The sequence below is a fragment of the Ictidomys tridecemlineatus genome, chromosome 2 (assembly GCF_052094955.1).
Source record: "Ictidomys tridecemlineatus isolate mIctTri1 chromosome 2, mIctTri1.hap1, whole genome shotgun sequence".
Taxonomy (NCBI): Eukaryota; Metazoa; Chordata; class Mammalia; order Rodentia; family Sciuridae; genus Ictidomys; species Ictidomys tridecemlineatus.
In genome coordinates this window covers 118,051,669-118,076,022 of record NC_135478.1, presented here as the reverse complement: position 1 = coordinate 118,076,022, position 24,354 = coordinate 118,051,669, and the positions used below count along the sequence as shown (strand labels likewise).

General features: G+C 61.0%; 1 protein-coding gene across 4 annotated transcripts in view; it reads left to right on the top strand.

Annotated features, from left to right (window-relative positions):
- Positions 1–24,354, top strand: part of Ttc28 (tetratricopeptide repeat domain 28) — a 593,457-nt gene that overhangs the window by 562,038 nt on the left and 7,065 nt on the right. For 3 of the 4 annotated variants that reach the window (XM_078039658.1, XM_021733755.3, XM_078039659.1), the window contains 8 exons: positions 6,191–6,335; positions 14,520–14,699; positions 15,618–16,338; positions 18,286–18,410; positions 20,408–20,639; positions 21,127–21,203; positions 22,396–22,419; positions 23,208–23,337. In XM_078039658.1, coding sequence (XP_077895784.1) covers positions 6,191–6,335; positions 14,520–14,699; positions 15,618–16,338; positions 18,286–18,410; positions 20,408–20,639; positions 21,127–21,203; positions 22,396–22,419; positions 23,208–23,337 — 1,634 coding nt within the window. The remainder of the gene's footprint in view (positions 1–6,190; positions 6,336–14,519; positions 14,700–15,617; positions 16,339–18,285; positions 18,411–20,407; positions 20,640–21,126; positions 21,204–22,395; positions 22,420–23,207; positions 23,338–24,354) is intronic. The other variant, XM_078039657.1, reaches the window with a different exon arrangement.

The window sequence follows — 24,354 nt, the reverse complement described above, 5'->3', positions numbered from 1 at the left end:
ACAGACCCAGCTCGTTCTTCCCTCAGATTGCCCCAGTCTGTTCCAGAAGCAGCGCCTTCCTAACCTCTCCCTGTGCCCATTGGGCAATCTCCTGCCCCTCCCCAGGCCAGGAGGTCTAGGTCACGTTCCTATAGCATCTCTGGCCTTTCCAGCACGGGCCAGTGCCTGGAGGAGGCAGCTGCAGCCAGCCTGGAGGCTTGGGGCTCGGGCTCCTGAGGCTCCTCCAGGGTGCGTGTTCTAGTTTGCTGTCTCAGCCCTCCACGCTGCCTGCATAGCCCTGCAGCAGAGACCCAGGCACAGACTCTCAGGGCTGGGCGTAGAGCTCAGGCCTCAGAGAGGAAGGAGGCCCTGTTCCTCTTTCTACCTCCCAGGTGCCTCCCTGCTGGAGGACAAGCTGTGCTCTGCAGGTGGGAGACCAGATTTCCCAGCTCAGGCTGCAACAGAAATGTTCCCCTGGAAGCCAGGTGTGTGTGTGGGGGGGGGGGGTGGGCAGAGGGCTAAGGCAAGGAATTGTGTGTGTGTGTGTGTGTGTGTGTGTGTGGTGTCCGGGCGCATGTGCATGGGGGGACTCAGGCGGGCAGCCCATTCAGCTCCCCCAATGGCTGAGCGTGAGAGCTTGAGAGAAGGAGCACGTGCGGGGGCGGGGGCGGGGGTCCACCCACCCTGCTGTCTGCAGACTGAGCTGGGTGGGAAGCCAGAGGACTGCCACTCCCAGCAGGGCCCTATAGTCCCCCTGGTACAGTTCAGGTCGCCTGTGTTTGTCCTCATCCTACAGACATAAGCTGCCTCCTTGACACCTGTTCCCCACTGGATGACTCTCACACGTCACACCCAGAAGGGCTCTGCGTGACGTTTAGGTCAAGGCCTGGCCCCTCCCTGGACATGTGCTCCTTTCCTGCCATCACATAGATTGCTGTGCTGCAGAGAAAATGCATATTTCTCCAGAAGTACATTAATAAGCATCATCTGAGAAATTAGCTAATAAAGACGATGTGTGGGAGGGAAATCCTCCGCCCAGGCCCGGCCCGCTTAGCCCCATGGAGCCTGGCAGCGAATGGCCAGCCTGGAGGATGGTGAGGCAGCGCCACCTGCTGGAGCCGCAGGGAGGTGCAGGGGCGAATCCTGCCCACCACCATCAACAGCCCTGAGGCTAGTGTGGGCCCCCTTGTGGGAGCACAGGGCACACTGATCTTCTTGCCCTCTCTGGACCTGAATTCCTCCCTTACAAAGGAGGAACAACGCCCCTTATGGCCCTGGGAGGGCAAGATAGCTATGGCAGGCCTGGTGGTGTCGCAGTGATGTAGGGCAGAAGAGGCTGGGCACCCGAGGGATTTTCAGGAAGCAGGTTTATTGGCTGCAGGGTCCAGAGGGGTCTTGCCTAAATCTCTCTGGGCCTCAAGTCTGGAAATTCTTGGAACTTTATACCCAAGATGGGGGCAGCTTGGAGGTTTGCATTTTTGCAGAAGTCTACATAAAAGTATTTTTTTCTTTTAGTTCACAGAAAGTGCTTTTAGTCCCATGTTTTTAGATTAGTCAGAAGTTTTACAACAAGAGAAGTGACATCATCAAGTCTGCGGGCAAACTTAGTTTTTGCAAGACAGAATAACTTAGTCCTCCTAGGAAATAGGAAGTCCAAGCCCACGGTGAGTTCTTTGTAGAGATTTTGTGGGTATTCTGTTACAAAGCTCTCTGATAAGAAGAGAACTCATATGTTACAAATGGAGGGGCATCTACTTGATTATGGTACGGGTCTTCTGGGAGGGGCCTCTGGTCTGCTTCAGCAGGTGCCCCTTTCTAGCTCCTGTTCTAATAGTGAGAAGCACCGGTCTCTGCTTTTGGAGCCCAGAGAGGAAGATTGAGAACAGTCACCCAGCTGGAAGTCCTGGGGACATTCAGAGCAATGCGCCTGAGGCACTGTCCTTGGGAACCCTGGCCTGTGGCCACAGAAGCCCCAGGCCTTCAGGGTGCAGGAAAGAGGATAGCAGGGGGCCAGTTGTCCTCCCACTCTGTTCACACCCCCCAGCCTCTGAGCATTCTGCTGTCCCAGGGGCCCCAGAACCTGGGGGGCCTGCCGCCCTCCAGCTGTGACTCTGAGGGCTAAACTGCACCTAGGCACCTGTCAGTAGTGCCATCTCTCCTGGGCAGATGACAGCACCTGGAAGCTGTGCGCACCCTCACGGCCCGTGCCTGACACTCACCAGGAAACACAGGCAGGGTGCGGAGGCTCAGCACAGGGGGAGGACTCGTCTAGATGGAATCAGCTTTTCTTTTTTTAAATCAAAGAGACCAACAAGAACTTTAACCCAACCCTTCATTTCGTAGTAAAGGTAGGAAGGGAGTGGAAAGTGGCGTGCCCTGGTGAGGTCTCCACAGCTGGGGTCCACACCACATCTGTGCTCGTCCAGGCTCAGGGCTGAGGACCCGCTGCTTAGCTGATCGCTATCAAGTAGACCCAGTAGCAGGCCCAGTGCAGCAGCTGCCTCAGGTCACTGTGGACATAAGGACTGAGCCTAAGATTGCTCTGTGCTGCTTGGTGACCATGCAGGTGAGAGATCTGGGTCTGGTGGCTGTGTCCTGCCTCAGCATCCCAGCCTGAAGCCCCCCTACACCTGCGCCAGGGGAGGAGGGGCCGGGTACCAGCGCCTCTGTTCTTGGTTCCTCCCCAGCTCAGCTGTCCCTGGGCCTTGTCACTCCTGGGACAGCCCTCCAACTGTGACTCTGAGGGCTAAACTGCATGCTGGCACCTGTCAGTGGCACCATCTCTCCTGGGCAGATGACAGCACCTGGAAGCTGTGGGCACCCTGATGAGTCACAGATTCTACTGCCAAGGCAGAGCCAGGCCTGCAGCTGCCAGAGCGAGGCAGCGGGACAGCTGGGCCTGGTTGCTGCTGCCGTGGGTGAACGGGAAGCCCCTGGGGGCCGCGCAGAGCTGGCCAGGGAGGCCGCTGCGGGTAGCAGGGTGCCTGCTGCTCTGGAGAAGTCCTGAGTGGGTGACTCTAACCTCAGTTCTGGTTTCAGGTTAGTTTGGTTCTTTTGTGGTTTTTTTAAGCCATCAACTCACCATTTCTGGGATTTTGTTTTTACTTGAAAAGGGTCTCTAGGGATAGGCGCCCTCCTGGGTCAGACCAGAGGGTGACCTCCAGATCTGCCTGCCTGACCAGCACAAGGGGCCATGTGGCCAGGGCCAGGGGTGCCCACCCAATCTGGGCCTGCGGGGTTAGTGCCCAGGAACTGTCAATCCAGATGTGGTTGGTCAGTGAGCTGCCAGGTCAGGACAGGGCGGGACAGGAGACTAAGAGCCAGCACCCAGTGCGGTGTCTGGGAAAGAGGTGTGCTCAGTGGCCTTGGAAGGAGCAGGACAAGGTCAGGTGCCAGGCAGGATGGCTCTGCTGAGACTTAGACATGGGGTCTCTGCCAGGGGCTCCAGTGCTGGCCATCCCACAGGTGGGCTTCCTGATAGTCTGCACCATCTAGAGACATGCCAACATGCCGTGTGCCAGGTGGGCCCAGGAGACCTCTGCAGACCAGGCGGGTGCCCTGGACGGCTGCACGTTTGCCAGTCGTGGCCAGGGACATCTGACTGGCATCCCAACTGAAGTTGGCCCAGGGTGACAGTGACATAGGGCCTGATCGTGGCTGTGATGTCAAGCAGGGGACCCAGGGGAGAGATCTCAGGGAGAGACGCAGGTGACCTCCCTCTGCTCATGCCATGGGCAGAACTGCGGTCCAGTGGTGGGCAGAGGAAGGGGGACCTGCTCCCCACAGGAAGCCAGCGCCCCACCTGGCCACCGGTCTGGCTGCTGCCCAGTGTGCAGCAGCCCTGCTCCCACACACACTGCACGGCACCCCGTCTCCACTTCCACCTGCTCTCCTCCTCTTGCCCCTGTTTGGAATGACCTCTTCCACCTTGTCCACCAGGCAGCTGACCCCAAATTGTCCCCATGGCCCAAATCAAAAAGTGCTCTTCAGAAAGCTGCCCCCAGCTGGGTCTGCCCTCAGTGGAAGTCAGCAGCCTGAGCCCGGGTGCTGCTGTGCCCCTGTTGGAGTGGCACATGGCGGAGAGAGGAAGACAAGTGTCCTCTCCTGCTGGTGGCCGGCTTGGGCTCCAGCCCTCCCCTGACTCTTCTTTCAGCAGCTCAGCTGTTGGAACGCCCTGTGCAGGTGTCCAGGGCCCTAGGCCCAGGTCCTGTGCAGGACGGACACCTGGAGCGCTGGTTCTGATGGTTTAGGAGGGAGTCCCGGGCCTGCCTGGGCAGCTGGGACCCTCCTGGTCTCCTGAAGCCCGAGGGGAGCTGGCGGACCTCCACGGCTGGGCGTTGTCTGCATCAGGGTCCTTTGGTGCAGAGTCACCGTGCAGACCTGGGGCTGCACATCACTGGGCATGTGGCACCTCCCTGGATGTCCCCAGAGGAATCACAGACTTGGGTGCCCTGGGGCAGTGCCAGGCCCGTGCAGAGACCCCAGCGAGGTGTGAAACAAGGTGCAAGGGCAGAAGGCCTGACGCCTCCTGCCACCCACGCAGTCTGACGGCCATGCGTTCCTGAGGGCCGTGCTCCCGCCTGCTGAGAGCTGTGGTCACCCTACTGAACAGTGCGTGACAGACACCGCATGTCACACTGGTGCCTCTCCTCTGGAGAGCAGTTTGGCGGTCGCCCCCCAGGGCAGCGCTGCTCTTTGCAGTGTGTCCTGGGGCATCATGCAAGCCTGATGCCACTCCAGGACTGTCTCTGCTTCACTGGCTCTGACGCCTGTCACTACACATTTCCTGAGTGCGGGGACGTGAGTGGGCTCTGCAGGCCTCCGCATCCCGCTGCTCAGCTCCGCTCGGGAGCAGGTGGGGAGCTGGGGGGCTCAGAGCTTGGCTCGGCTCCATCCCCAGACTAGGTCCCGCGAGACCCTGGGGAGGGCCCGAGAAGGGTGGGGACGCCAGGGGTGGAAGCCATTTCTGGGAAACATAAACAGAGCTTTTATAGCATGTTTTAGATGACACAGGTCCTGAGCCAGGAGGAAGGCCACCCTCTGGCTTGTTCTTAGGTGACAATCATGTTGCTGTCACAGCCAGCAGCCAGCGCTTCCAGAAGCCCATGGTACATCTGGTGTGAGACATGATCCCTGCCCTCGAGGTCCCTGCAGCATGTGGCAAAACTCGAGGTTGGGAGATCCCTGACTGTCCAGCTGTCACAGAGACCGTCACCAGATGGCTGTGCTGGGGCCACACTGGCTGGGCCGACAGGGGGTGCTGAGAGGAAAGTGTGGCTGCGTCCCCGCCTCTGTCCAGCTCATGCTTGCCCGTGCATTTTATCCCCTCTAGGTTCCCCACAGACCCCAACAGTGCCTGGCAGACAGTTGGCACTCAGGAGAGGTTTCTGGACAAATGACAGGTCCTCAGCCTGTGCTGGGGTGGGATATTTGGGGTCCCTAGGGTGAGTAGACTCTGCATTAACAAAACTGCCTGGAAAGGAAGGAAAATGGAAAAGCAGCTGGGCATGATGGCGCTCTCCTGTCATCCCAGCAGGGGAGGCTGAGGCAGGAGGATGGCGAGTTCAAGGCCAGCCTCAGCAACAGCGAGGCCCTAACCCACTCATGAGACCCTGTCTCTAAATAAAACACAACAGGGTTGAGATGTGGCTCTGTGGTCAGATGCCCTGGGTTCAGTCCCCTGTCCCCCACAAGAAGAAGAAAGAACGATTGAAAAGCAAACCTCAACCCCGCAGCCTTCACAGGCCTGACACAGTCAGCACTCGCAGTGTCCCTGCCCCGTGAGGTCATGGCCGCGGCCTTCAGGTGCCCAGTGGCTGCTCTGCGCCTCGGCGGCCCTGGCGTGCTCTTTTCTTGTCTGTGGCTCTAATCGGCACTGGACACTGTCCTCCTTGTCGGGTGGTGGCCACTGCTGACTCCTGAGGGCCCTGCATCTGCCTCACCTTGTGGCTCCACGCAGGATGTCATGAAGTCCTTTGAGCCGCACTTTGGGACATTTGATCTTGTGGAAAGGCTCCATGGAAACGTAGGCCGCAAGTACAGCTGCTCACTCGCGGCTTCTGCCCATGCTGGCTATTGTGTGAGAGGTACCTGGGAGGGACAGCAGGGGACCAGGCCGGGAGGGACGTGGTGGGTACTGCGTGCCACCTGGGCTCAGGAGGGCAGGGAGCCCACCCTGGCCCAGCCCCATGCATCTCCGTCCTCTCCCCAGGAGCTGCCAGAGCATGACGAGCCTGTTCAGTAGCACCGTGTCGCCCATCAAGGACGGGACCTCCTCTCTCCCCAGGAGGCAGAGCTCCTTCTCCAAGCCCCCGCTGCGCGCCCTCTACGACCTGCTCATCGCGCCCATGGAAGGGGTAAGTGCCTCCCGGGGACAGAGGCTCCTCGGCGTCAGGACACATCATTTCCTGGCCAGTGCCCCCGAGTAGCCCCCAAGACAGAAAAACAGCTTTGGAGGCAACCCGGGGTTTCCAGCACACGCGTCGCCCACGTCCAGCTTCCCGCGGCACTGGGGCCTTGGCGACGCGCAGGCTTGTGGGTGGCTGGCCAGTGCCCAGGCCCCGAACTGCAGCATGGGGATCTGGGCTCAGGCCCTGGCTCTGCTCCAGCTGCCTGACAGAGGCCTGCAGCCTCCTGAGGAAACCACCTCTTCTTCTTTTTGGAACTGGGGATGGAATCCAGGGGCGTATAACCACTGAGTCCCGTCCCCAGCCCTATGTAATATTTTATTTAGAGACAGGGTCTCACTGAGCTGCTTGGGGCCTCGCTGTTGCTGAGGCTGGCTTTGAACTTGCCATCCTCCTGCCTCAGCCTCCTGAGCCGCTGGATGGGCCTGGGCCTGTGTGAGCATGTAGGCAGAGACAGTAGATGCCTGGTCAGAGGTGGCCATTGTGCCCATCACAGGGAGAGGAGAGGCCCTGCCCAGGCCTGGTGGGTGGCCTCTGTGCCCAGGTACCTCTTAAGCTGAGCTGCTGCCGGGCCCTCCAGCCTTCCTGCGCCACTGCCTCCGTGCAGCCCCCCACAACAGCACCCCTCCCCGATGCTGCCCTCCCCCTAGGGTCCCCCCACAGGGTGGCCACAGCGCCAGGGGCACCCTAGCTGGCAGTCACTCCCCCTGACTCATGCCGCACCTCAGAGGGAGAAAGGGACACTGAAACCTGAGCTGCCTTTCAGGGTTTCTTTCCTGCCACCAACTGTCACACAAACCACCTTGGTGACTTACCTCCAGCCTCCCCTCCAGTGCCCTCCCCCTGGCTCCTCAGGGGGTTTGACCCTGTGCCTGGCTCACCCAGGTCCCCACATTACTGCTCTGGTGATGGTGGGTTGGTGGTCGGGAGCAGAGGGCAAAGAGGGAGCTGGCTGTGACCGTCACCTCTGCCCTGGGCAGTGTGGGGCATCTGGAGCCGGCCCCTCTCCTGGCCAGCGCCAGTGTGGCCTCTCTGAAGCCTTCTGGCATCTTCTCCACCTTCCTCGACCCCACCCCTCCCACCGGGCCCTGCATACCAGGAAGTCTGGTGGCTCCTGGCCACTGACCAGACCCAGGACTCCCATTAGCTCTTCGTGCCTCTCACCCTCCATCTTGCCACCTACCCCACGCTGCCCTGAGGCAAGGACTGTCCCTCATCTCTGTCCCCAGCACGCTCAGTAGTTGGTGGTGCGTGGTCCGAGGTGCCTTTGGTCTAGGTTGGCACAGAAAGCAGAAGGCCAGGGGAGAAATCCGCTGCCCTCCTTCCCGCAGCCGCCCGTGCGACCCTGGGCTCAAGGTGTGAGGCAGAAGGCAGGCTGGGCCAGCTCTGGGGCACTTCTGGATCTGGGGGTGTCTGCCCCCAGCGGGACGATGCCAGGTTTGGGGCTGTTTCAGGCAGGATCGCGGCTGAGCGACGTGCCTGCATGTTGACCTGAACAAGTTAGAGCAGCGGTCAGAACGGGAGAGGAGAGGCCCTGCCAGCCACCAGCAGCACCGGTGTGTCCACCACAGCTGACCGCCTCATCTCAAGATCCCCAGTTCTGGCATTTAAAATATCCCCTTCTTGTGAATCAAGGAGTTTAAGCACAGCGAGGGAGTCTGACTGCGTCAAAGGGGAGCGAAACCTTAGATCCAAGGATCAGAGCAAGAGCCAACAGAGACCATCCGCTGCCACAGGGCATGGGTGCGCCTGGGTCCCAGCGACCTGGGGCGCCGAGTGGGAAACCAGCTGAGCCAGGAGCGTGGCCAGGGCCCCGTCTCAAAATAAATGAACAGCTGGGTGCGGTGACACATGCCTAGCAAGGCCCTGAGCTACTCAGTGAGACCCTGTCTCTAAATAACAAATAAAAATGGCTGGGGATGAGGCTCGGTGGTTAAGTACCCCTGGGTTCAATCCCTGGTACCCCCCCCAACTAAATAAATAAATAAAACAGATGAATGAATTTTAAAACTTAAAAATAAAACCATCCACGTGTTTTAGTAAAAAATGTTTCCCCGAGAAGCTAGAATCTAGTTAGGATTCCTCTCCTCCCCGTTTCACCCATTCGTTCTATAAATATTTACTGGCCACGTCAGGAGCGCGCTGTCCCACACCAGAGCAGACAGTGTGGCCAGCGCGGAGTGGGTGGGGGACCCTTCGTCTCGGGGCCACCTCTCCTCCCCACTGGGCTGGGTCCCTTCTGCTGCATGCAGCCCATGGGGCTCTCGGGGCCACGAGAGGGCGATGCGGCACCGCCAGCCGGCTCCCGGAGCCTGGCGCTGTGGGCGCCTGACAGCCAGACCCTTGTCCCCGTTTTCAGTGAGGCTGCAAATCAGACCTGAAAGTCCAAGATCATGAATCACTGACACTTCAAGACTGAAGCGATTAGCCTCTTCACATGGGGTGTATAATTATTCCAACAACCGCCTTTGTGTCGCCGCAGTCCTGGGTCAGGCAGTATGGAAAGTGGAACAGAATAATCCCTTACCCTAGGCCCCGCACCGGCCTTTGATTTCATTTGGCTCAAGGGTAGCGGCGTCTGGGCACTTTCCTAGGACTGCTCTGTCCTTTGCTGTCAGGACGGAGTGAGCGTGTCCACTTACTCGGAGGGGCCTGTCACAGCTGCTCGTGAGCCATCACCAGACATTAAGTCAAAGCCCGTCTGATGCCCAACGGGGAAATGCCACCAGAGGAAAAGTCCCGAGTATCTGGTGGTAGCGGGACTGGGATTATGTGTCTACAGCGATATTTTTTAATCAAATTCGAGTGAAGGATGGTCACTGGGCTTTGTGAAAGAAAGAAGGGAGCCGTCCTGTCCCCACGACCCAAATGCTGACAGCGTACTTTAGAGGTGACTTGGGCTCTCCCCAGGTCACTCCAGCAGCATGTGTGACGAAGCGCTGGGTTGGGCCAAGTGAAACTGCTGGTCCACTTGTGCACCAGGTCACCCTCCTGGTCACGGACACCTCCTCCTCCAAGGTCAGATGCTGAAATCATCAAGGCCAGGTTTAGAGTCAGGAATTCCCGGGGTTTGGCCAGGTCACTCCTCAAAAGCCCAGCCTTAGACACCCCTCAGGATGTTGGAGTTGGAACTTGTTCCAGCTATAGACTCTGTCGCCCTTGTCCTATTTCCCTGTTTAAGTTTGTTCCTGTTTGTGAAATCTCAAAAACTCAAGGTGTGGGCCGGGAGCGCGAGACAAGAGACCCTGGTCAGAAAGAGAAGTGGCAGTTCAGCTGCTCCAGGCGAGGCTCCATGGCTGCTGGCTCCAGTGCAGGCCAGTTAGACTGGGGACTGCCTTCCTGCATGCTGGGATTTGGAGACGTCGCCCAGGGCCTCCTGCCTGGGAATACAAGCCCTCTGCAGTGAAGACCGCTTGGCTTGGCCTGGGTCCTGGCCATGATCACTCCAAGGAAGGAGTCCCTTGGTGTCTTGCAATGTGCCCCTTGCAAAATCAAGTAGTGCAATAAAGAGCGGACCCTGCACACTCGCAGCGGGAGCGAGCCTGAACACTGGGTGCCTGTCTCCCAGTGGCCTGGAACCTGGAGGTGACCAGGGAAACTTTGCCCGTACAAACAGACCCAGATTTGAGTCTGCCAAGGAGCACGAGGCCCTGGGGACTGGCAGCCCTGCCGGCTGTCTAAGTGATTTCTGATTGAGACATCTGTGGGAATATGCAAATGAGGGCAGACGTCACCAAGGAGCCAGCATTTCCACGACTGATTAGGAGGAGGAAAAATGGAGGCGATTATCCGCAAGCTGTCTGTGGTTGGAACCCCACGGGAGCGCCCAGGGTGGGGGCAGGCCCAGCCCTCTTGCTCCACAGGGCCATTTCTGAGGTCCCCATCTTGAGGATGGGCTGCTGCCTCCATGCTGATTGGTTGTGGTTAGAAGCTGGGGTCAGGCAGCCACGCCCGCTCCCACTGGCCATTGGCCATGTCCTTCTAACTCCAGCCCCCTGGTGTCTCCCGGTCGGTCCTCCAGGTCAGCCAGCGGCTGCGGGGTTGGCCAAGGGTTGCAGTGGAACCCACTGAGCTTTCCCCTGCTGCGAGCCCACGGCCACAGCCCCCCAGTGCCGGGAAGCTCTAGGGTTATTTCCAGAAGGTGTGTGCCGTTTGCTGAACCAGACGCATCCACCATGGCAAGGTTTCTCGGAAGCTTTCAGAAAAGACTTCTCTACTGTCCAACAGTTCTGCTTGGTCAGCTCACTAGGTCACACACGAGAGTCGGCTAGACCTCCCAGACACCTGCACTCCTGTGTCCAGACTCCCCGCAGCCCCTTCCCCTGGGGATCCTGGGGAGGTGTGGGAGTCCACAACATCCGGCCTAAGCAGGCCACAGCCAGGACCGGTTCGCCTTTCCCTGCCCCTTGGTGATCAGGGCTTTCATTCCTCTGGCTGGGCTCATGTCCTCCCGCGAACAGGAGGACACTTGTGAATCCGTTGAGCCTCAGTGTGCAAGGAGTGCCCCTGTTTCTTTAGACAGAAATCAGGACACGTGCAACCTAACATTTGCCTTCAGAAGAGCTCAGGACCTCTGGTCATCACGTGTCGTGAGGAAGACGCCCCGGGTCAGAAGTCACCGATACCCAGGGCTCCTAGGAGTCTCCTGGAGAAGCTCAGGATTGGGATCCTGGCTTCGGGACTTCATGGTGCCGACTCAGGAAATAGTGTGGACGGTGGTGGTGGTGACGTAAACATGAGGGGACAGCTCTTTCCTGGTCGCTGGGTTAAAGTTTGGACCTGGGTGCTCCACAGAGGCCACTTATGTGTTTTAGCCGCATGAACATGAATGCTGGGGAGCAAGGACAAGCTGTACTGCAAAAATGACCACGGCCACCACCCCTGGGTGTTACTCCAATGACACAGGCATTCCCAGGTTGATAGCAGCCCAGTTCACAGCAGCCAGACTGTGGAACCAGCCTGGTGTCCATCGGAAGAGGAGTGGACAAGTAAAATGTGGTGTATACCCACAGTGGAGTTCTGCTCAGCCATAAAGAAAAACGAATCATGTCATTTGCAGGGAAATGGATGGAACTAGAAGCCACCGTGTTAAGTGAAATAAGTCAAACATAAGGTCAGGGGTCTTGGGTTTTCTCATGTACAGATGCTAGAGAGGAAAAGGGAAAGAAAGGGTCTCCTAAGGATTAAAAGGAGATTAGGACCCTCCTCCTCCCAAGTGCCGCCTGGCTCCCTGGTGGCCTGGCCCAGAGCAGATCTGATGGGACTTGGACTCTGAAGTCCTACCCAGAGCCACCTCCAGGGCGCCAACCCCCGGCCAGCCCAAGGATCAGGTCTCCCCAAGGCTGTCCCTGTCCCTGCTGCGCCTAGTGAGCCCAGAGCTGGGCGCGAGGTCCCCGGGGGCTTGCTGCCTGTTCCTGTTCTGTCCCCAGGCCAGGCACACAGGGCTCAGCAGTGTCCACTGCCTGGCCTCACATTTTGACCACCAAGGTCGCAGCCTCCAGGGGCACGCCAAGGCAGCGCCTCAGGAACAGACAGGCCAGCACCCCTGGCCTCCTCGCATTTCTTCTCCAAAGAACAAGAAACCGGCCGCTCAGGAGACCCGTCCTGATGGGGTTTGCTGGACTCTGTCGGTGGCTGGGGAAGGCTGTCACCTGCGCCGTTCTGTCTTTCAAACCCAAGACTCAGCAGGCAGCAGGTGCCTCCCCTGGGCTGGCAGGGCCCATGCAGGAAGGGGGTTCTGGAACGCTCTCCCTGGCCTCCGCTGGATGGTGTATGGTGGGTGGAGACCCCGCAGCTCCTCCCTTTCAGGTCCACCTCGGATCACAGCTGGCCCTTCAGTAGAGGGCGGGATGTGGCACTGGCGGGGCTCAGAAGGTCACCAGGGCCCCGCGGCCTTCCCACGGCCTCCCGGCTACAGATGTACCTGAGGCCCAGGGAGCTCCCCATCTGCAGGCTCCTCCCTTCTTGTTCCTAAGGTCACTCTTCACTGTGTCCTGGCAAGTCCCCCAGTCCCTGTTCCTCAGCACATCTGCCCTGCTCTGAATCACTGGGTGGCCCTTTGCTGTGACACAGACCAACTTGAGGACACGCAGCTGGCCTTAGCCCACCTTCTGCCCAACCTGCAGGGCCCTCGGCTCTCTGCCCCACGTCTTCCTCTCTCTCCCGCCTAGTGATGCCTCATGGCTCAGGCCAGGCCTTCCCAGTCCTCTGGTGCGAGTCGGTCTCCTGGGCAGGGCCTGCATGGTGCCTATGTCTCACTACCTCTGAGGCCCAGGTGGCCCTGGGTTCTGCTGCGGTCGGCCTCGGGGCCTCCTCTGTAATGGCTGCCCAGCTTCCCTAAGAGCCCTGTCGGCTCAGGACAGGCCATCCAGAGCTGAGGAAAGGCAGTATGCCTCGTCCCCTACCCAGCTCCTCCACTGGCCTTTGGTTCACATGGACAGGTGCTGTGGAACAGTCCCAGGGACGTTCAGTGGCCTGTGGGATATACCAGACAGAGCTTCCTGGGGCTTGGGCCTGAGCAGCAGGAGCCCAGGAGGACCTGCAGGCCGGGGCTGCATCCTGTCACCACGCCCTGTGTCCATGGAACAGGGTGGGCCAGTTTTGCAGGTGGCAGGTGGCACGGGTCCCATGATGACTGTACCTCAGGCTGCTCAGTTCTCGCTGAGTGGCAAGGGTCTGTCATTGTGACAACCGCTGACTGCAGACCAAGGTCAGGGCACTGTCAGCGCGGCCCCCAAGGCCCAGCTGCCAGTCCACCTGCGCAGTCCCACCCACAGAGGTGCCCCAGGGCCACGGCCTCCTGCAGGAGCCTGGGCTTCAGGCGTGGTCCTCGGGCTGGGGAGGGGCAGGCCCAGGTGCCCACTGCTGGCCCCTGTGCAGACCCCACGCTCATCACGGGCAGCACTGGGTGGCCGGGCAGCCTGCTCCCCTGTTCCTGGGTCACATGGAGACTCACCCCGTGTTCCTGAGGGTCGGCTCATAAAGCAAACGACTAGCAAATTGGCCTGATGGTTTTAATTTCCACTTTCTTTCAATGCAGCTAGAATTAAAAAAAAAAAAAAAAAAAAGTCACGGGGCTTTGTAGGGCTTGACTGTCCCGCCAGGCATGTGTCACTTTAGGTTAGCCGAGTGCCTCTGCCACCCTCAGCCAAGTGCCCGGGGCAGCGTGGCAGACGGGCCAGGCGAGCACGCGTGCTTCCTCGGGGCGCACATCATTCCCGCCTGGCAGATGGGGGCAGAGCCTGGCGACTCCCTCCCACAGAGCAGCCTTGCCCGCAGCGCGACACAGACCTGGGCTCCCCCGTGGCAGCGGCCTCTGCTCCGTCCGCCCTCAGCCTGAGTTGGGCCAGCGTCAGAGTTGCACCTCGCCTCCTCCGAGGGCCCCGGGCCTCAGTCTCCCTCATTAGCCCTTTGGGAATGAAATGTGTCTAGAGAGAAGGGGATTGTCTGTCTGCGTGACAGGGGCACCCCTCCCTCATATCCTCCTGCTGGACCTCTCGGGAGGGACAGTGTCATACCAGTGCCGTCTAGATCTCCTGAAGTCCCCAGAAGGCAGAGTGCCTCCAGAGCCCAGACCAGGCCCTGCAGAGGAGGTGCACAGAGACCTCAAAAGTCACCAGTTCTGGGAGCCCCTCCTTGCCCGCCTCGGGTGGGAGATGTCATCCTCGTCCCCAGAGCTGAACTTTGAGCCTCTTACTCATCAAAATGGAAAACAGGCCCCTAGGTCCCGCTGCCTGTTTTGAGAGGAGTCATTCCTCCCGCTCTTGGGATCCGGGTGACACGACTCTGGGGACCCCTTCTGGATAGCGCTCTTTGCCTTCGTTCCTCACCTCAGTAGAAACATCTGGAGCTTCTGGAGTCTCCCCTGGAGTCTCCCCGGGTCTTTGAGGGCCAGCCCCCCTCATGACTAGCACCCTAGCCTCCCTGATGCCCCAGGTCACCCGTGGACTTCAAGTGCTCTAGCCCTGCAGGTGGTGAGAACCCACCAGACCACCCAGCCGGTCCCAGAGTGAGCCCCCCTCAGGCCCACAGTCCTCGAACCTGCCCGTGGCTCTCGCACCTGACCCGTGGCCCAGCTGGCCTTGGTGTGCGGGCCCTGGCAGCAGCCGGTCAGCCTGCCGCGCTTCTCCACAGGGCCTCATGCACTCCAGCGGCCCCGTGGGCCGGCACCGGCAGCTGGTCCTGGTCCTGGAGGGGGAGCTCTACCTCATCCCCTTCGCCCTGCTCAAGGGCAGCTCCTCCAACGAGTACCTGTACGAGCGCTTCGCCCTCATCGCTGTGCCCGCCATCCGCTCGCTCGGCCCGCACGCCAAGGTAACCTCGCAGGCGGCTCTGCAGGGGCAGGAAGGAGGCTGGCCTTGGGAACCCAGGCCCTGGGACTCTTCTGGGCCTTGGTTGACCACTGGGTCACTGGCCTGTTCACCTGGGGTCAGTGTCTGCTGCGCATGCCTGCAGCCCTGGACTCTGACTGTCCTAGTTGCTGGATCCTGTGCTCCTCACGGGAACAGCCAGCCCAAAGTGAACGACAGGGTTCCTCTGACCCTGTGATTGACCGGATGGATCCCAGTGACGAGTGAGCTGGTCTCCCAGGCGCTGCCGCCACCGGAGCCCTCTGGGTGTCAGTGCAGCCTTCAGAGCTTTGACTGGGGGCAGCAGTGAGCTCACTGTGTCAACTCGTCCAGAGGCGTGGAGGGGACAGTCTTCTGAGGGCCACTGTCTCCCTCGCCCACAGTGGACCGAGGCCCAAGCAGAGGCAGGCGTTGTGAAATAACATGATGCCTTTACGTTTCCTTCAAGAGCATCCAAAGTTGCCCTGGTGGGAGGTCACACTGTGGGGCTCCGGGCTGGTTTTCTACCCTGGGATGTTTCTGTCCTGGAAGGTGACGGAGTGAAACTCCTCCACACATAGAGCTTCTGAAGCACTTGATCTGGGCTCTGTTCCCAGATTGACTGGCAGCTGAAGCAAGGTCACTTCCCAAAGCCCCCCACTTCAGGAGCTCCTCTAGGGCAGCTGGGCGTGAGCCATGGCAGGCTGGCCGCCCCTTCACCTGGCAGACAGTGGTGTCCCTCCCCAGCCCAAGCCTGATCTCGGGACTGTAGGACAGGCAATCCCTGGCAGCCAGGCACCTGTGTCGAGATGTTGGAAAATCAGGGTGAAGGTCACCGGGGACCCTGGTCCTCCCGAGATGCCCACTGCTCACTCTGTGTTCTGCTGTGTCCCTCCCCTCTTAGTCCCACCTGAGGAAGACCCCACCTGCATACCCCAGCTCGGCGTCCATGGCAGCTGTCATTGGCAACCCCAAGCTCCCGTCGGCAGTGATGGACAGGTGGCTGTGGGGGCCCATGCCGTCGGCTGAGGAAGAAGCACACATGGTGTCTGAGCTGCTGGGCTGCCAGCCCCTGGTGGGCAGCGTGGCCACCAAGGAGCGGGTCATGAGCGCCCTGACCCAGGCCGAGTGCGTCCACTTCGCCACCCACATCTCATGGAAACTGTCGGCCCTGGTCCTCACGCCCAGCGTGGACGGCAACCCTGCTGGCAGCAAGAGCTCCTTCGGCCACCCCTACACGATCCCCGAGTCCCTGCGGGTGCAGGACGACGCCAGCGACGGGGAGAGCATCTCGGACTGCCCGCCCCTGCGGGAGCTGCTGCTCACAGCCGCCGACCTGCTGGACCTGCGGCTGCCCGTGAAGCTGGTGGTGCTCGGCTCATCGCAGGAGGCCAGCGGCAGGGTCACGGCCGACGGCGTGGTGGCGCTGACGCGGGCCTTCCTAGCCGCTGGCGCGCAGTGTGTGCTGGTGGCTCTGTGGCCGGTGCCCGTGGCCGCTTCCAAGATGTTCGTCCATGCCTTCTACTCCTCGCTGCTCAACGGGCTCAAGGCCAGCGCTGCCCTGGGGGAGGCCATGAAGGCCGTGCAGAGCAGCAAGGCCTTCGCGCACCCCTCCAACTGGGCAGGTGGGTGGCCCCGGGGGGCCTCGTGGCGCCTCGAGGTGCAGGTGGGCATGGGGGGCGGGGGAGGTGCCTTCCTGCCGAGGTCCTCGCCCTGGTCCTCGCCCTGGCCAGGAGTGTCCCCTCCTGGGCACCGTCTTTTGGACCAGGGACAGATGTTTGCCACCAGATGGCCTCACTGTGCCCAGAGGACCCATGTTGCCACCTTGAAACCCCCAGCCAATGGGAAGGACCCTTGATCTGGCCTTCTGGTCACACACCTGCTGTCACCTGAGACAGTTACAGCCCTCTCTGAAGCCCAGTGTCCTCTGTGCCCACTGCAGGTGGTTGGGGTGGTGCTGCGGCTCCACCCTACCCACAGCTCGGGCCTGGGTTGCCCTGCCCAGTGCAAGGCACTGCCTGTGCTGGGAGGCCCTCGGCATGGTGCTGAGGGGGCTTGGGAGTGAGGGGGTGGCTGACCTGTGGCCTGGCCACAGGAGGGGTAGGGTGGGCTGCTCATGGACAGAGCTGCTGTCCCTGCAACAGCCTGTGTTCATGAGCCACGGTGTCACCAGAAGCCCCAGCATGCCCGAGACCCCCACTCCAGTCCAGAACCAAGTGCAGGGTTAGCCCCAGGCGGTCCCCACCACACACCCCGGAGCTTATCCCACCGCCCCAGGCTGCTTTGGCCCCGAGCAGCAGGCCCAGTGGTGGGGACTGGCCGGAATCCTGTTCTCAAGTATTTACATTTCATCGCTTCAGCAAAAGCCGTGCCCCTGTGCACATTTAAAGTTGGAGACAACATGGCTTCCCTCACTCTCCCTCGTGACAAAAATCCAGGTGGAATGGCCTGAGACTGCTGATGTCACTGCCAATGTTCCCAAAGGAGGGCCAGCCCCGAAGGGGAGTCACCACGTTGCCAGGCCCAGCCAGCAAGTAACGTTGGCTGTGGTGGCCACCCCTGGTCCCACTGGTACATAGACTGTGCTGCCCACGCCAGGTGCTGGTGCCAGGAGGACAGGCTGTGTGGGGCGGGGGAGCACTTTCACGTCACAAAAAGCACATCTGCAGCATTTAAAAAAAAAAAAAAAACACTATTGCCTGTGTCCTCCCGTGGCTGAGGCCCGTGTCCTCCTGATCCTGAGGCTGGTCAGAGGCCCACTGCCTGCTTCTGGCCCCTCACCCATCACCACACAGAGTGGCACGTTGCTGAACCGCTGCCCCCAGGAGATGCAGGAAGCAGGGGACCCAGTGGGTCCCTCACTATTCTCAGCCCATGTCCTGTTTTATCTGTGCTCTTGGCAGATGGAAGGGGATCTGGGACCTGCAGAGTCCCACAGAAGGCCCCCCAGGCTCTGTGGGAGCCTGGCTCTGCTTGGCCATTCTGGAAAGGGGTCCCTGCTCCTGTTGGTCTTCCTGTGCATATGGATGTGACGTTTTAGAAGAGGGTCTCTCTTTAGCTTTGTTGGTAGAAGTGGCCACTGCTCTGAGGGCAGGGATTTTTGGTGACACTGCCTTGCTAACTTTAAAACGGCTCCCTCTCCTGGAAAGCCCTCGCTAGCCTGGCCTGGGGTAGGCCCGTCCTGAAGCTTCTCCTTGGTGCTGAGGAGCCTGGGGCTCGGGAGGGATGTGGTTCACGTGCTCCTTGGACAGCAAATGGTGCTTCCTGGCCACTTTTAGAGCAGGAGGGTGCCTCCCACCCCCAGGTCCCCCCACAAATGCTAGGACAAAAGATGCAGAAGGATCTCAGGGAAAGCAAAGCCAGTCACTCCTGGAAGGTGCCCACCCGGCTCTGCTCAGAGCAGATCGGCAGGCCCCGCCTCCTGAATGGCTGGAAGCGTGTGATCTGGAAAGGACAGGGACGGGGTGCTGGCTGGATGTCCTGCCAGGGCCAGCTCTGTGCCGGGCTGACCACGGGACCCAGACTGGGCGGGTCTCCAGGGGCCCTGCTGAGGTGCCCCACGCTCTCTACAGGGTTCCTGCTCATCGGGAGCGACGTCAAGCTCAACAGCCCCTCCTCGCTCGTCGGCCAGGCCCTCACAGAGATCCTGCAGCACCCAGAGCGAGCACGGGACGCCCTACGAGTGCTTCTGCACCTGGTAAGGGCACCGACACCCAGAGCCAGTCGCCAGCCACAGCTGGGAGGTGGGCAGGTGGTACCACACAGGGCCCCAGGACCGCTGCAGCAGTCCTTGCCAAGACCCTGGGAGAGGGCAGTGGAGGGCAGCGACCCGCACCCCACTATTTCCCTGTGGCTTCGGGCAAGTCACTTTGGCTCCCTGAACTCAGTTTCCCCCTCTAGAGGGTGGTGATGAAGCCAGTGTTTCAAGGTCATTACAAAGATTGAGACAATGTGAGCACCTGGCCCACAGTAGGGCTGCGGTAGCTCCCAGACGTCACTGTTTCACAGATGGATGCCACTGGCCCCTCTGACACCCACACGGAAGGCTCCTGATCATGCCTCTGGCTGCCCCAGAATCTGCAGGGCCCCAGTGAGCGTGAGCGGAAGTGTCGTCAGCTACACGTTTAAAAGGTTTTAAGTCAAGACACAATGACATAAAACGTGTCCCATTTAGCAACCTCCTTAGAGCTCGGTGCCAGCAAGGCTAGCCAGGGCCGGCCTGTGGCTTGAGTGGCAGGGCCACACAGCTGCTCCGTGTCCACCCTTCCTGCACCTGGAGCATGCAGTGGCCCCAGGGTTCCCGCGCAGGTCAGGAGCCCCATGCTCTGTGACTCCATCAGGCTTGTCAGGGAGCACCCCGTGGATTCCCTGCAGGGCTGCATTCCAGGTGAGCAGGTCCCCTTGGCCATGTATGCTCCTTGTCCCATGGAGGGCCTGGGCAGGAGTCGCACACCCCGTGTGCCCGGGCTGGGCGCTCTTGGACCATCTCATGATGGACGGGTCACGCACCTTTCTCCAGCTGAGGGTCTGCCTGAGGCCGGCAGGAATGGGGTGTGACAAAGTGTGTGGTGGCCCAAGGCACCCAGGGGCACCTGCTGCAGGCAGATGGGCTGGGAAGGCATCTCCACTGGCGCCAGCTGTGTCTGAAGCTGCGCAGATGCTTTCAGTTGCTCAGCTCAGGTCCCTTCTCAAGTGCCTGTCACCCCCGAAGTCCCTCTGTCCTGGTTCCCTCTCCCAGCCCGCCTTTTCTAGGTGGCAGAACTGCCCTCCACACCCCAGAGCCTTCTGCTCAGGCTGGGCCTCAGCTGCCCATGTGCCCTGGGGCCCCCAGGCGAGACTCAGGGGTCCTCTCCTTCCTCAGCTTTGTCTTTGAGGGTGTGGTGGCCACAGTCAGGTCCGCCAGCCCCTCCCTTCTTCCAGCTACCCTGTGCTCCCTCCAGCCCCGGGGCAGGCAGGGCTCAGCTGCACTGTGCCCTTCTGGCTGCCATGAGTGCGCTGCGGCCTGCCCCGGGGTCGCCTGAGCCCTGGCATCTCACTGCTCCACGCTCAGAAAAGCCTCGGTGGGCCTTTTGGATGACTGACTGCCCCCCAGGGATGGCGCTCAGGCTCAGGGTGGACAGAGGTGTCCCCTAGAGAGACCTGCCAGGGACAGCAGGCTCCCCTGTGGAGGACGAGGAGGGCAGGTGATGGGGACGCCAAGGCCCGACCCTGGTGAGGCCTGCAGACAGAAGGCCCTTCCTCGCGGGGAGCCGCGGTCTGTGGGGCAGAGGTCAGGCCGAGGGAAGCCGAGTGGCGAGTCAGGGAAGGAGAGCAGTGCCAGCCTGCGATGGGTGCTGCGGGGTGCGGTGTGGGGTGGGCCACCGGCAGCAAAGGGGTCTTGGTGGGGCGAGGGGTTGTGACGTGGCCTGGGCAGCCCCTGGCCTGAGAGCTGTTTTCAGGCAAATTTCTCCAGGGTCTGTGGAGGAGACTGGGGACAGGAAGGGCTGGCCGGGGACTAGGACGGGGACAGAGGCCTGTCCTGCCACTCTCAGGGGCAGACCGCCCACCTCACCCCCTGCAGAGTGACCCTCGGTGCCCCCAGGCCTGGCCCCCTTGGCCGCCCAGGGCCCAGTTGGCACAGCCCTGGCTTCTCCCTCAGAGCCACGCAGAGCGCAGGGGGCGGCCAGGGCCTCTGACTGTCCCTCTCCCCGCCAGGTGGAGAAGTCCCTGCAGCGCATCCAGAACGGTCAGCGCAACGCCATGTACACCTCGCAGCAGAGCGTGGAGAACAAAGTGGGTGGCATCCCGGGCTGGCAGGCCCTCCTCACCGCCGTGGGCTTCCGGCTGGACCCCCCGGCCAGCGGCCTCCCAGCGGCCGTCTTCTTCCCCACCTCCGACCCGGGGGACCGGCTCCAGCAGTGCAGCAGCACCCTCCAGTCCCTGCTGGGTGAGCCACCGCAGGATGTCAGCCTCGGACAACAGGGGCCAGGGGACGGGGAGACCCATCCGGTTAGGACCCGCAGCCGGAAGGGCCAAGTCGTCCTGGGCTGCTGATCTGGGCCACCACGGCCCCTCACCGGGGGTCCTTCTTTATGAGAGTCCAGGCTAAGCAGGCCCCAGCTCTGCCCCTTCCAGGGTGACGTGAGGTGGCTCTGGGCAGTGTTAGTTCTGACCCTGTCACTGGCGGCTGTGGGTCTGACACAGCTGCAAGGCAGCCAGAGTGGCACAGTCTGCTGACTGGGACTGTCCTGGAGGGTGTGGCAGAGTCAGGCTTCCTCAGAGGCCACATTCTCCAAGTCACACGTGGACATGTCTGTTAGGTCCAGGCTTGAAAAATGTCACCAATACTGAGCGTGTGGGGCTCTCTCCCCTGGAAGGTGGCAGGACCACGGGTGCCGAGGGCCCTAGGTAACCCCGCCCCTTGTCTCCTGCAGGTCTGCCCAACCCCGCCCTCCAGGCCCTCTGCAAGCTCATCACTGCCTCAGAGACTGGGGAGCAGCTCATCAGCCGGGTGAGTGGGGGCCCCGACAGCAGAGCCTAGGCCCGGCTGAGCCCGAGGGTGTGGTGTGGTCCAGGACAAGACCTGCGAGTCTCGCAGCCCTCCTGCTCTTTTCTGTCTGAATGATCAGAGGGGAGGCACGGGCTGGGTCTGCAAGGGCAGGTCCTCATAGTGTCCTAGCGCAGCACATCGCCAGGTAACACTCAGAGCCTGTCACCTGAAGCCCTAGGTGGTTCCTGCACTCGCCTTGCAGTGCCCACCCCAACTTTTTTAGTTGATTGACAAGTGTCACAGCCACCATCCCCAGCCCAGTGGGCCTTGTGCCAGTCCACAGGATGGCCACAGGGTCCGCTACCAAGTACTTTTCATGCCTGAAAAAAAATGGCAGGAGTGGGCTATGTGCCCAGCAGGCCTGACGGGCACTCGCCCTGAGGATGGAGCTGCTCTGACCCGGGGACTGAGAGGGGCTTCGTTCTTAGCCTCAGGCAGGTCCCCCACCTGGGCCTTGAGCTCCTCTATGCCTGCTCAATCTCCTGCTGGCCAGCAATGTCTGGGACTAGCCCAGGGGACAGCGCATCTGGGCTTCTGGGTGGGAAAGATCAGAGCACAGAGCAGTTTTGAAGTGTGACCTGAAGCACGGTCGCCCTTCCTGGCCATCCCCCTGGGGGACCTCAGGACCTCGGTCAGCAGAAACACTTCCCTTGTGGACATGAGCCGCCCAGTGGAGCAGGCTCTGAGGTCCTCAGTGGGGCTGCAGCTCCTCACCTGGGGCTGTTCCCGGCCAGGACTTGAACAGGACACTTGCCGTGGCCGCCCCTCCCTCCATCCTGTGTCTCTAGGAGGCCCTTCCTGCTCTTGTGGGCAGCACCAGGAAGGCGCTTCCGGAACCCGGCACCTTAGCACACGCAGCACAGAAGGGACAGCTAGACCACACGAGGGCAGTGGGCTTCCTGGGAGCTAGTCCTCACTTCCCTGCCTTCAGGGGAAGCCCCGGGGCCTCGGGAACCCTCTGGAACCCCGCGATGCCACATGCCCTGCCCCAGCCCTGGCCTGGGTGTGCCTGTCCTGCTGCTCTCGCTCCTCCCCAGCCGGGGCCTCCTGCGGCAGCGCGCGCTCGCTCGTGGTGCGACAGCCTGTGCTTGACTCTAAACTCTCTCTTCTCTCTCTCTCTTTCTTTCTTTTTCTTATAATCTGCTGGCCGAAGGCTGTTAAAAATATGGTGGGAATGGTAAGTATGACTTTAAGTAGCAGCTGCCCCCAGATGAGCCTCCGCCCATCCCACCCGAGCTCCAGATGCTGCACCGCTGCCTGGCTCTGGAGACCCCGCGGGCCCGTGCTGCTGCCCACTGGCTCCATCCTCTGCTCTGGCTCCCCCTTTCCTGCTCCACCCTTCTGTGCCCTTGATTTGACCTTTAACATTTTTTTAGTTGTAGACGGACACACATCTTTATTTTGTGTACTTGTTTCTATGTGGTGCCGAGGATGGAGCCCAGGGCCTCACACATGCCAGGCAAATGCTCTACCCTGAGCCCCAGCCCCCTCGATTTGACCCCAGAGCAGCGGGGGTTGAATGAACTTTGACACCGTGAACATAGGAAGCGGAGCTCACAGACAGACCTGGGCGGGGGACACCTGAGCAGGCCGGGGCTCCTCCCTGAGGGCTGGGGTGCTGGACACTCCTTTCCCGTGAACCTCAGTATCCTGAGGATGGCTTTACGAAGTGCCTGGGTAAAAAAGGAGGTCACCAGGGCCCATCCTGCCCCTCCTCTCCTGAGGCTGGAGCAGAGCCGGGTGCAGGGAGGCCTCAGGACCTTCGTGCCTGTGGCCTCGGTCCCGCTGCCCCTCAGTTCCCTAGAGGACAGCAGGTGCTGGGCAGGAAGGCACCTTAACAAGATTGTCAAACACTACACACACACAAGGCGAGAGGGTGACAGCAGTGACGGGGACAAGGACAACTCGGGCTGGAGGGGAAGAGGCCAGGCGGGCCGGGCGCTCATGTCCGCCTCCCTCCCTCAGCTCCACCAGGTGCTGGTGCAGCTCCAGGCTGGTGAGAAGGAGCAGGACTTCACCTCAGTCCCCATCCAGGTGTCCATCAGCGTCCAGCTGTGGCGGCTCCCGGGATGCCACGAGTTCCTGGCCGCGCTCGGTAGGACCCAGCCCCTTGACCACCTGCTGCTCCCCGGGCTCTGCTGGGGCCCTGGGTCCCCCCCAGTGCTGCCTTAGATGCCCTCTTACAGTTCAGAGATTCCGACGCCCCCCTCGGGATTCCCAGGTGCCCTCCAGCTTCGTCCGTCCCCCTGCCTTATGATGTCACCTCCTTCCTCTCTCCACATCGCCTTACTGGGAATCTGTTGGGTTCTATTTGTGGCGTCCACCACGATTAGCAGCTGAAGGAAATTCAGAGTCGCAGGGCCAGACTGGTGGTTGAGTGTGGCCCCTGCTGGCTACTGGGAGCTGGGAGGAAGCAGGACTCACTGAGACACCCAGGGCCAGGGCAGCTAGTACTGCCCCGCAGGCCCCTGTCCCACCCAGGAGGCTCACTGTGCCCCCTCTGTGCCTCACGCAGCCAGTCAGTCTTGACGCGGTGGTGGCTTCTTGAAAGCAGGTACATCTGCTGATGAGGCCCAGAGGCCCAAGCCTCCATCCCCGTCCCCCACGAGCCCAGAGACTTGCCTTTGTCACGCCTTTCTAGGATAGGAGAGCCGTGGCCTCGAGGGGCCAGGTGGCTTGGGCCCCTAAACTTCTTTGCTCTGCTCCTCACCTGTGACATCCAGGACCAGCTGTGTCACAGGGCACCGTTCAGAGGGACACAAGGGTGCCCATGCTGACTCTGGGGCTGAGATGGGCTGCTACCCTGGTGAGTCAGGGTGCCCAGGCTCACAGGCGGTCCTCGAGGGCTGGTGACCAGTGCTGGGCGGAGAGCATCCCCTCAAGGCCAGGCATCCAGAGCAGAGCCCTGCGGGTCCCGCGCAGGCTGGCAGGGGAGGGCACCGGCTGGGGGAGCAGCCAAGTCAGCTGTGGGTGAAGGCAGAGGTTAGGGTCAGAAACAGAAATGTGACATTTATGTAACTAGTGGTCACTCCACGGTGATCAGAATGTCACCTCTTCCAGGGAACCTTGTTCCAAAGGGAAAGGTGGTGTCCAGACCAGTGTCAGAGTCCTT